This window comes from Ochotona curzoniae, unplaced genomic scaffold (genome assembly GCF_017591425.1).
Source record: "Ochotona curzoniae isolate NIBS_2020 unplaced genomic scaffold, NIBS_Ocur_1.0 contig_43, whole genome shotgun sequence".
Lineage (NCBI taxonomy): Eukaryota > Metazoa > Chordata > Mammalia > Lagomorpha > Ochotonidae > Ochotona > Ochotona curzoniae.
The window spans coordinates 34,373,873-34,386,027 of record NW_024466218.1 but is presented as its reverse complement, the minus strand read 5'-3'; the positions used below and the strand labels follow the sequence as shown (position 1 = coordinate 34,386,027).

Sequence of the window (12,155 nt, the reverse complement as noted above, 5' to 3'; positions counted from 1 at the left end):
TCTTACGTATGATATAAAAGGTTTGTATGGACTTAGGATTAGGAGCCCTGATTGAGCATAAGCACATCGTGTGTTGATTGAAAAGTGAAATTGCATTTTGTTTTCTATTCAGGCATTAACATCTACATGGTTCCAGATGCTTAGGGATCAAGTTGTATGAAAGGTCTCTATATGAAGGATTGAATATCAGGAGCTGGGTGCACATAGACCAAGGGCTTTACGAGTGTCGTCATGCAGAGCTGGTCAAGCTGTGGACAGTGCAATTTACCAGTTGGGGATGCTCGTGGTAGTCAGGGCAGCCTAGAGGAAGTAAGGTGGACAGGGCAACAGGTGGTGGTACACAGATACCCAGGAGTGTCTGGGATACCTGGGTACTGAATGGTGCTTGGAAATGTGAATGAAGCACTGCAAGAATTTTCAGAAGCCATCTGTTGTCATGCTACAGAAGTCGTGTACACAGCACAGAGGATTCGAGGATGGTTTCCTGCAATGAAAAGTCATGTAAAACCAGCATGCACTCTGTTCTATGCTTAGTCTAAGAATTAAGCTAAAGATAAATATAAGAATAAGCCAACTGGGCCCGGTGTGATAGAGTAGCGATTAAGGTCCTCATCTTGAATGCGCTTGTTCTAATTGTAGTGGCCCTGCTTTCCATCAAGCTCCCTGCCTGTGGCCTGGGAAAGCAGTTGAGGATGTCCCAAAGCCTTGGGACACTGCACCCGTGTGGGAGACCCAGAAAGAAGTTCCTGGCTCCTAGCTTCGGTTGACGCAGGACCGGGTTGTTGCGGCCACTTGGGGAGTGAATCATAGAATGGAAGATCTTCCTCTCTGTCTCCTCTCCTCCTCTCTGTACATCAGCCTTTACAATAAAAAAAGAATAAATAAATCTTAGAAAGAATAAGCCAGCTCTTAATGACTTTTTTTTTAAGTGGGTGAAGTTAAATTTAAGACAAATTTTCCCTGACTGACATTTAGTCACTTTCTAAAATTAGTTTACTTTCTAGTTCCAGGTGCAGGATGGGTTTTACCCCTCTGTGTGGGGTGTTTTGGCGTTTTTCAATGTTATGCAGGTGTATTGGGGAATGCAAGCAGACACGAGCAGCACCTGAGACAAGGCAGGTTCTTCAGACTCAGAGTAAAGTCTTGATTTGCTTCTCACACCAAAAAGCTAACGTTACTACTTCCCAGTGAAAGTTCATAGGGCTGTCACTCTGCTCCAAGCCACTTCTCTTGGGAGAAAACCCCTCTGTGACCTGCTCCCCCTGTGGGAGCTCCTCCGTGATCCCAAAGCCTGACATTTTCCCCACTGGTCTTAGTTTCATGCTTTGTGGAAACACAGACCCCCATGGCAGGGAGCCTTCTCACCTCTGCAACAACAAGGTATGCAGGGCTGTTGAGGGTGGAGTTGAGCAAGAAGGGGCCTGAGATTACAGGCTGCTGGGATGGAGAGACAAGGGGAAAGGCAGCGGTGATGAGCGTGAACCTTGGGGCTGTCACTACGCTCTCTCCTGCTTCTCCTCTTCAAGGTCTGGAGCAGCTTGCACACGAATGGGTTTCTTTTCCATTTTTCGTTTCTTGCATATACTTGGATTTCCCAGCACCATGTGCTAGTGCCTCAGCTGGCCTTTTCTTCATGTTGCCCTTGGTTCCTTTTGCTCCAATCTCACATCTTCCTTTTCCTGTCTTCACTTTCTATTTCAATTCCCTTTAACATTTTGCTTTTCTTCTTCTTCTTTTTGTTTTCTCCATGAGTCATCTCCCCTTCCTTGAGTTGGACTCCTGGGAGCTGCAGTCTTTGGTGTGCCTGTTAAGTGGGTAAGGTGTTAACTGTGGTCATGGGTGTGTAGACACCTGCTGAAAAATGGGAGCACGGTGGTTTCACGCTTCACAACAACATTTTGACACACAGGCCACTTGCCAAAGATAAAAGTTGTTGGTCTTTGAGGGGAAAATAAACAAGGAGTCTCGCTGGGCTTTAGTTTTCATCTTGCTCTTTCAACTGTGCTTGTTTCTCTTTTCATCCGGCACGCTCCCTTCCTCCCTCCCATCCTTGGTTGTTGTAAGAACATCTGTGGCCTCCTGGCCTGCCCCGAGTGTGGTGGTGGCAGAGGTAAAGGGACACATGCCCACTGTCATTTGTACCCCTTCCTGGTGCCCATGAGTCCTGTACCATCATCAAACTAGGCCTTCTCTCCCCATAAACATTAGATCAGAATTCTTTGTTAGGAGCAGCATGGCTATAGGATGAACAAAGTTGTGTTTACCAGGAAGCAGACCCATGTCTTACCATGCTGAGCCGTCTCATTTGTGAGAAGTATCTGCTCAGGTTTATTGATTTATTATTTGATCAAGTTTATAGTTTCTTTTTGTCCCCTTTATACTCTTTTAAAATTTATTTATTTTTTTAGTTGAAAGGTAGATTTTACAGAGAGAAAGAGAGACAGAGATAGAAGATCTTCCACCTACTGGATCATTCCGCAGATGGCTGCAATGGCCAGAACTGAGCCAATCTGAAGCCAAGAGCTTCTTCCAGGTGCCAGAAACCAGGAACTTCTTCCATTGGTGCAGGCTCCCAAGGCGTCATCCTCCACTGCTTTCCCCGGCCGTAAGAAGAGAACTGAATTGAAAGTGGAGCAGCCAGGATATGAACTGCTGCTCATATGGATGCTGGTATCATAGGGTAGAGGATTACCATGATGTACTACCGTTCCACTTCCAACCCTTATACTTTTAAAAGTTATTGAAGGTGCCACAAATGGATCTGTTTATGTAGGTTGTATTTTATATTTACTACATTGGAATCTTACATGGAACAGAATTCAAAATCCAATGTTTACACAGACATCCTTTGGCTGTCAAAGCTTTTGGAAAGATTTATTGTAGGGGGATGAGAGGAAAGAACATCAGTTACATCTTAATATTAATAGAAAGCTATTGGACTGTCCCTGGAGTTCCCAGAACACACTCTAGGAACCACTGACTGACATATTTGATGATTCTTTGTGGAGATCTCTGTGCTGGTGATTCCAGAAATTCTGAGGGGAAGATGGGTGACTGACAGATGACTTTGTGGACACCAGGGATTAACACTATATTTGAACCTGCACTCCACCTAACTCCTAACAGGCAATCTTGGCCATCTAAAACGAGTTTATGCATGTGTTCAGGGAAACTGTGTCATTTTTCGAGATCATTTGAGTATTAGTTGGCCTGGTTACACTCTGTAAATCTGGCACTTGAAGTTGGTGAGTCACCAGCAAGCATGCCGTTGCACAACATGTGGTGAAACTGAACCTTTTGATATGATTACAATCGAGGAAAGCACCAGGGGACTTGGTTCTATTTCTCTTTATTTGGTTAACCAAGTAACACTTAAAGAACTATGTGCGAAAAATTATATCCTCTTTTCTACTTATCTGCCAGACCTAAACAAATTCATTTCTCTTATTAAAAAGGTGGTGTGAAATTTACGATCAATGAGCTATAATAAGTAGCATCAACAATTGCTGCAATGGAAATTTTTGGGTAATTTCCATCTTTCTTCCAAAGATTCTACCACCTAAGTCTGATCATTTCCTTCTTTTCAGATGGTTTTGAGATAACTGTGCCACCGAACAGCCACATCATTGCAGAATCTGGAAAAAATATCACACTCACCCATCGGCTTCAGAGCACGTGGAAGGTGCAAAGAGTCACGTGGGAGAGGATCCAGCCCCACCAGATAGACGTGCTGGCTTCTTGCAACATGTTGCAAGGGGGAAGCCACACCTCAAAGTACAAAAGGCAGGTAGTGAGCACGTGCAGCGAAGGCCGCAGCAGCACCAGCACCATCACCATTCCGCAGGCTTCCGCTTCCGACGCTGGGCTGTACCGCTGTCGCTTCCTTGGCCAAGCAGGAGAAAACGAGACCTTTGTCACACAGTTGACCATAACTGATGGTGAGTGTCAGAAAGTGGCAAGAGCTAACCGCTGCAGATTGGTGTCTGTTGTTCTCTTGTTTACGTTCGTTAACTCCGTTACATAACAGTTTTAAGGTTGAATTTAGGTGAGTTGGCCAGTATGAAGTATTTAGCATTTCTTCATCTCAGTAACCTGTCAATCACAACAATAATGTAAAAATACTATCTTTCCAAAAAATGTGTCACATTTCAGAAATCAAAAATTCATTGAGGATCTGAAAAACACATAGTACTAAAACAACCTATGTGTATTAATTATGTAACTTCTGTCAATTAAGTGAAATTTTGAAAACCATTTTTATTTATTTTTCAGAGAGGGAAATAGAAAAAGCACTCCCCGTTTTAATTGACTCCCTGAGAGCCTGCAGTGGCCAGAGCAGGGCCAAGAAATCCCGTGGGTGCAGGGACTCACCCCCTGCAGCCTTCACCTGCTGCCTCTCAGGGGAGGCGTTAGAGGAAGCCGGAATCCAAAGTGGAGCTACAGACCCAGGCACTCCGCGTGGGCTGCTGGCTTCCCAAGGGGCATCTTGATCACCTGCTGCTGTGTTGAAATCTGTGTAGGTGGTGACCAGGAGTTGGAAACTCCCCAGCAATAACAAGATAGTGGCAGGTTGGTTTGTGCTGAGTCAACCTGGACTTGTGTGCAGGAACACAAGTGTTTGGTGATGGGGCTGTCTGTGCCAGGTCAGAGCCCTGTTTCCCTCGGTCACCTTCTCAGCAATCCTGAGGCCCAAGAAGCTGACCTCCAGCACCTGCTGCTGGGCAGGGATGCCACTCATTTTGTTATTAATCTGTCCCCTTTGCTGTGATGAAGCCCTAGTTTGTGTGAGAGGGCACACAGCACCTGAATCCACCCCTGTATTATAGTGAGAAAAAAGGATTTATGTCCCACGTACAGAACTGAAAACATAGGCCCCTGTGGAGGTCAAAACAGATGTCTGTGTTATTGGTGGTTAGAGGAAGGTCACCTCAGGCAGCCCCGCCTCTGCCTTGGGGTAAGCTTCCTCACTACCAAGGGACATATGGAAGAGAAGAATTGCTTGTTCATGACGACAAAGGTTTTATCTTACTTTATTTGCCTCCCTCTCTACTTCTCTTTCTTCCTCCCTCATATATTTATATTTTTTACATATTTCCCATTTTCATTTTTAAAAAGATTTATTTAGTTTGTTGAAAGGCAGAGTGACAGAGACAGGGAGAGAGAGAGGTCTTTCTTTGGGTGATTTACTCCCCAAATGGTCATCACAAGCCAGCACGTGTGACCTGCATCCAGGTCTCCCCACGTGGACAGCAGCGAAGTAAGTACTCCAGCTGTCTTCTGCTCCTCCTCGGAACATGAGCAGGGAGCTAATTGCGAGTGGAGTGGCTGGGACTTGAACCGGCCTATATGAAATGGATTGCAGGCGTCACTGCAACACAACACGAATGTTTCCTGGGCTTTGGCCAGGCCTTCGTACACAGTCTCTGCTTACATTGTGCATGGCTATCTCTTCCTGCATTGGAGTTGAAGGAGGGCTTTATGTAAACAGCAGGTTCTGCAGCTTCCACTGCAGCATCTACACGTAAGGAGGAGGAGGTTGGAGGGCAGTTATCAGGGGATGGCAATTTTCATCCACCATTGCATTGGGCCACAGGAAGCTACCTTCTTCCTCTTAATAGCAGTAGGAGCCCCGGGCAAGATAGATGCACATTGAACTTAAAACTTAATGCAATAAAGCAGTTAATGGACTATTTGGGGGAGGAAAAATGAGCAGGGTCTTCGTTTTAAATGTTGATTCCATTCCTTCAGACATAGGTAGAAAATTTTCTTTAAAAGCCTTGAATTACAAAAGTGTTTTCTGATGAACCAGGCAAGGGGAAGAGTAAGAATAGACTGTTTGTTACAGACTAAAGCAAGAACATGTTCTACTCAGAAAAATGTCATAAGCAATCCATTTCAAACATACATGTATTAATATATTGTCCATTGTATATTGAAAAAGTGACTGTCAACATCATGCAAATAACTTAGAATGAAGATAGGATGCTTTAGCAGGTTTTGATGCTTTCTCTAATTAGAAGTTCAGCCTTGTCTAAACATGATCAAGTTGCAGGACAAAGCCGTTCCTTTGTACATTTCTTATATAAACGATCTACCAATGGGATGGAGATGAATGATTTAAGGGTAGACACTGTGGTGCTCATGCCCATGTGCGTGTGTTTTGAGCCGATACAAAATGGCTTTTGGAATTCACTTGACAGATTGAAAATCTATCAACTAGACCATGCATCTATTAGTGAAAATTTCTAATTGACAATAAAGTGACAGCTGGTGAGTGTCTATTTTGGCTTAATTCCTGTCTTTAGTTATTAAGATTGAATATAAAACCCGGATAGAAATAAAAACCAGATGATTTGTGTTTGCTCTGATGCAATTTGAGTATTTCAAGTCTTGAGGCTGTTTGGACAAAAATCAATGTAGAGATTAAATCTGAGAGGCAGGTGTACTATGGAGAGCAGATTTAATATATTTCAACTGTCAAGGGGAGGCTGATTGTGACACAGTTTTATGAACGGCTATATATCCTTTTGTTGGTTCCTATCAGCTTCTTTTGTAGGATTTAGCATAGAATACCAAAGGGAGGAGTTAAGTGCTGCCAAGCCCTGCCACTTCTCACGCACGGACCACAGATGCTGCCAGCCCCGATTACCTCTCACGCACGGGCCACAAACACAGACACGTGGGCAGAGGGGCTGTAGAGGCTTTTCGTCTCACTTTGGCCTTTAAATGAGTAGCAGGTGCTCAGAACTCAAGCAAGACATCACGCGATGCTAGGCAATGTATTGCATATCCAGGTTTTGGTATGTTTGGAATGGAGGGAGAAATTGGATGAAGCAGATTCATGCATTTTTTTCCCCTGATAAATATTTTCCACACAGTTTTTTAACTAACCTTTATAATCAGGGGTGGAGAAGACATTTTTGGCACCAAATAAACTTGTTTTTAAGTCCTATTAACTTTCTGAGGCACTGTTAGCATCTCAGATGGAGTTCTCTGAATCTGAAAACTTTCTAGACCCAGGTACAGGGACTTGCACTTACTGACAAGACAATGATTGTTTTTGATTTTGAGTATCCCTCAGATTTTTTCATCAGCCATGGGAGAAAGTATCATGCAAACAGCAGAGGGTTTTGTGAAGTCTTAGCTAAGTAGCGTGCAAACAGAAAAATGACAATGAAATGAAATCGGATCTTGTGAAGAGCCTTTAGAGGAGGGCTTCCCACACGTTTTTGTTTACCTCTGTTAAGTGCAACTAACATCCTGGCTTTCCACGATGTTCCACCACAAAGTGGCACTAAACTGAACCACCAAGTCTTGATGACTAGAGCTGAAAAAGAGGGAGAAAAGCTATATCAGTGTCACAAAGGACAGGTGAGGAAGTAGGTAGTTGTTGGAGGGGGGTATTGCAAGCAAATGGTTGCACTAGTATTGGTTCTGAATTACGGAGTACTTCAGAATGATGCTGTTAAGTAAAGCTATTGTTGATTCTTTCTGTTTTAGTTCCAACTGGCAAATAATGGTTGCCCATGTTTAGAGCAAAATGCAATATTTTGATATATGCTTACAAGGTGAAATTTTTAAAGAAGTTGGTTAACAAGTCCGAAACCTCACATACCTTTCCATTGTTTTAGAAATTTGTGGTGAGAACATTGTAAATCTATTCTTATTAACTTGAATTCAAAATAAATGCACAACTCATCACTATTTGAAGTCATCACCCTGTTTTCTTACTCCTCCTGCCTGCTAATTCTGCACCCTCTTCCTCGTCTCTATTTAGCTTCCTCCCCAAACCTCTGGCAACCACTATACTACTTTACACGAGCCCCACTTCCTTAAGATTCCACATAGGTCAGATTATTTGGTGCTGGTCTTTCTGTGCTGACTTATTTCATTTAGCAAAATGTCTCCAAGATATACCCGTATTACATATGACAAACACAAGATGACAGCGTCCAGAAAGGAGTGGGATGTTTTGAATTTTCAGGATTTAAGTCTTCCACCCCACTGATTAAATCTATTCCCAAATTTACTCTTCTTATTGCTGTTATAACTGAGATTGTTGTCTGAATTTCATGTTTTGATCACATACAGAAATAGGACTGAGTTTTTATATATTGATTCTGTATCCTGCAACTTTATCAAGTTATTAGTTTTAACAGCTTTGTGGAATCTTGGGGGTTTTATACATATTGTGATTGTATATCTGCAAAAAGAGATTTACTTCTTCCGTTCTGCTTTACATGTTTATCTCTTCCCCCCAAGCCAAGCTTCTGCCATTCCTGTCCAATGGCTCTGGCCGCGACTGTAGGGGGAAGTGATGAAAGTGGACATCTTTGTCTTGTCCCTGATCTTAGAGAGATTTTAAGTTTTTCACATTTGAATTGTTAGCTATAGGCCTTTCATCTATGGCTCTTAATGTGTGAGGGTAAATACTTCCTATACTTATTGAGAATTTTATTTTTTTTTAAAGATTTATTTATTTTTATTACAAAGTCAGATATATGGAGAGGAGGAGAGATAGAGAGGAAAATTTTCCATCCAATGATTCATTCCCCAAGTGAGCACAACAGCTAGTACTGTGCCTATCTGGAGCCAGGAGCCAGGAACTTCCTCCAGGTCTCCCACACGGGTGCAGGATCCCAAAGCTTTGGACCATCCGTGACTGCTTTTCCAGGCCACAAGCAGGGAGCTGGATGGGAAGTGCAGCTTCCTAAATCCACTTTTTCTGCGTCTGATGGTGGCCTGTTCTGGGTGCAGATCAGGTGTGCCAGGCCGATTTGATTCTCAGCCTGTGCCAGCTGCTGCCATGACGTAACACTTACACTTTACACATAACACTAGGGAAAGGTTTTCTCCTTGCCTAGCCAGCCTGTTACTCTTTGCCAATACTTGTTTCCTGTTGCATTCCAATCAAGTTTTACTTTCTGTGCATTTTTTCTCCTGATTCGTCCAAACTACTTCCTTGTCACTAAACCACCCCCCCAAATCTTTCTTGAATTTTTATAGCTTGAAAATTCCTACTCTAGAGGGACTTAATAACTAAATCTCTGTCTAATGGCTGAACTCTTATTCTCACTTGTAGTTAGGTTATGATATCTATATTAAAACTGTCAAAGTATCTGTGTGTGTGTGTGTGTGTGTGTGTGTGTGTGTGTGTGTGTGTGTGTGTGTGTGTGTAGGGGTGTGTGTGTATAGCTGAGCCCATATGAAGTGAGGAGCCAGGAGTTTCTGGGTCTCCCAAGTATGTGCAGGGTCCCAAGGACTTGGACTATCCCCTGCTGCTCTCCCAGGCCATCAGCAGGGAGCTGGATCAGAAGTGAAGCAGCTGGGTCTTGAACCAGTGCTCATATGGGATGCCAGGCTACAGGCCGGGGATTAGCTTGTTTATGTCACCATGTCGGCTTCCTTTACTTTTAATTTTTACAGTAATAGGCTTTCAGCTTATTTTAAAATCACAAGCTTAACTCTCTACCAAATAAAGAAGACAACAAGTAATAAATGGAAAAACCATTGTATCTTTCTAGAATATGCTTAACTGGTGTTCTTGACCAGTTGGTTGTATGTTAGCATTTCCCTTTGGTAGTGGTTGTGCCCACTTTAGTTTTATGCTTACTAGATACTTACTCTGGATTTTATTCATCATTGCTTAAAATTTGAGGTTTAGTAATTGCTGAGCAAAGAAGCTGCATTTTCACAAGGTCTAATGCAATGCATGTGGAGAAGGATTTCACAAACGTAGGTATGTGTGAGACTTTCAGAAACATCTTTCCATTTTTAACTTCCATTTTCTCACTTTACATTTTTCAATCCAAGTAGTACATAATTGCTAGCTAATGTGTAGTTTAAGATTTCAGAACATTCACTAGAAAATTCTGGAGCTGCAGGCGAGATCTTCCCCTATAGCTCTAAATAAAAATAACATTGACGAAGAGGTCGAAGCAGGAGAGAGGTATGCTGTCGGCTGTGAATCTTGCCGCTAGCTGTCTTGGCGAGGAATACTGACTTTAAGACACTGTGTTCTGAGATTGGAAATATTCTTCATGTAATTATTTGGCTGTTGGTTTCTGCTAAAACGGAAGGAGTTTGCTCCAAGTTCGTTTGGACTTCAGAACAATTTCAGGCTGCAGAAAAGCATGGTGTTTGGTTGTATTTTTGTTTTTGAAAGGACCTTGCTCATTGAGCAGCTCCTGTCGTGCCCCTCTGAAGGCAGCGTGTATTTGCAGACTGTGGATGTGGAGAACGAGCGGGCAGACGTGTCCATCCCCGCGACACAGTGTGATGAACCTTTAGTATCTTTACCTACATAAGAACTGTCCGTGGCAGTTATTTCTGGGAGAACCACACACTCAGAATTGCATAGCTCTGGTGCCTCCAAGCACAAGTTAAAATAACCTTGACTGAGACAGATTAAGCACAATTTTCAGCCTGATTTAGCTATGTTTTTAAAATTCTGGGAGAAAACTAGGTATCCAGATGAAACACAAGTGAGCTGATTACTTAATCATGGCATATTATGTTACTGCGTCTCTACTGTTGCCTGTGCCCAAATCAGTACTTTTACGGGACAATACGTTTTTTAAAAATGCAACTGGTCAGTTAACGTGTTTTGTGAACTATATATTGATTTATCTGTGCTTCCTGAGGCACAAAATCTGAGGATGTTTGCCTATCATCATTAAAAAAGCACACACTATATTTATGCAGATATGCAAGATACCAAACTGAAAAAATAATGATGAGTTAATATCAGTGAGCAGAAATTTTTGAAAGGTCACACATTATTAAAATGATCCGATGACATCACCATATAGTGCACATTTGACACTTCATGTATATAAAGCAAGTTCTAAGGGAATACTATTGGATCAGTGTGAGTTGGTATAATTACAAAGCTAATGAACCCAAGAATTATTATTTTACTATGGGTCTTTAGATTGAATTTCTCTTTTTGTTTGTTTTTAAAGACTTATTTACTTGAAAGGCAGAGTTACAGAGGGAGAGGTAAGCTGCTGGTAGGGATTCAAATTAGGACAAATGAAGGATTTTCTTTCCAGTAAAACTCACGTATGGTTTCCTTTGTTGAGGATACCCCACAGTGTCCCTAGCCACAAAACAACTTTTTGAAAACACCTTTTGGTCATGCATGGCGTATTCATTTTGAAAGCACCTGTGGACCGCTAGCAGCTTAGAGTTTTTCCTTAGAGCCTTATTAGAAACGACATAACTGATTGAAATTTTCTCCAAAAGCAGGTAGAAAAGTACTTAAACTTTTTTGAAAATTAATTCTTTGTGTAAGATCAATGATTCATTCCTAATAAAAATTCTAGTTCAAGTACTGCACCTCAATTAATCAGATGAAGATGAAGCCTCCAGCTTCATCTAAAGTATTTCAAACGTACTATCTTGATTGTGTAAATATTCAGAGGTGACATGGGAGTTTGCCAAGGTCTCTGCTTTTTGAAAGGACAAGAAATGAAGAATAAACATGGATCTGTCATTTGTAGAGATCAATGTTTGACTTTCCGATGTCTATCAAAAAGTTTTTAATTATACTGAAATGATTCAGAGGCCTCTAAAGGAATTCATTTGACAGAGAAACATAATTTCCTTGTGCCATTTTTTGCAGAATAAATACTTTTTGCAATCTTCTTGGCTACTCTAAAATTTATTTCCAGCCAGCATTAATTCTTTCACATGCATGAAGTTAAAACGCTAATGCTCTCTGTTGGATTGGTGAAAAATGAAGAATGACTTTAGCCGTGTTGAGTAGTGAGTGAGATGGGAAAGCGCTTACCATGGTGATAACGGACATGGATCTAACAAAAAGATGTAGAGGTGAGAAGGCTATGTGGCGTAGCGTGGGCTGTTTTCTGTGGCTTCGGATCAGAGACGCCCAAAGACCTGGAGGGAAAATGATCCCCAAGGAATCCACATAGGAGGCAAGTTTAGAAACAGAGAAAATGATGAGCTCACAGAGTTTAGTTCTCCAGCTGCATTTTCCACATTCTCACCTGGAACATTAGAGGAGATTCTTGATGCTTCAGTGAATGTGTGGGTGTGCCTTTGTGGATTGAGCTATGTGGCAACGTTTGTTAGGTAAGGCAGTGACGTAATTCAGCCTACCATATGGTCAACGGTCAATAAACACACATGAT

The 12,155-nt window shown here is 42.1% G+C and overlaps 1 protein-coding gene across 6 annotated transcripts in view; it reads left to right on the top strand.

The window, feature by feature from the left end:
• The window catches only part of CD226 (CD226 molecule), an 81,760-nt gene that overhangs the window by 48,744 nt on the left and 20,861 nt on the right, over window positions 1-12,155 (top strand). For all 6 annotated transcript variants that reach the window (XM_040985110.1, XM_040985109.1, XM_040985111.1 and 3 more), the window contains one exon: window positions 3,588-3,938. In XM_040985110.1, coding sequence (XP_040841044.1) covers window positions 3,588-3,938 — 351 coding nt within the window. The remainder of the gene's footprint in view (window positions 1-3,587; window positions 3,939-12,155) is intronic.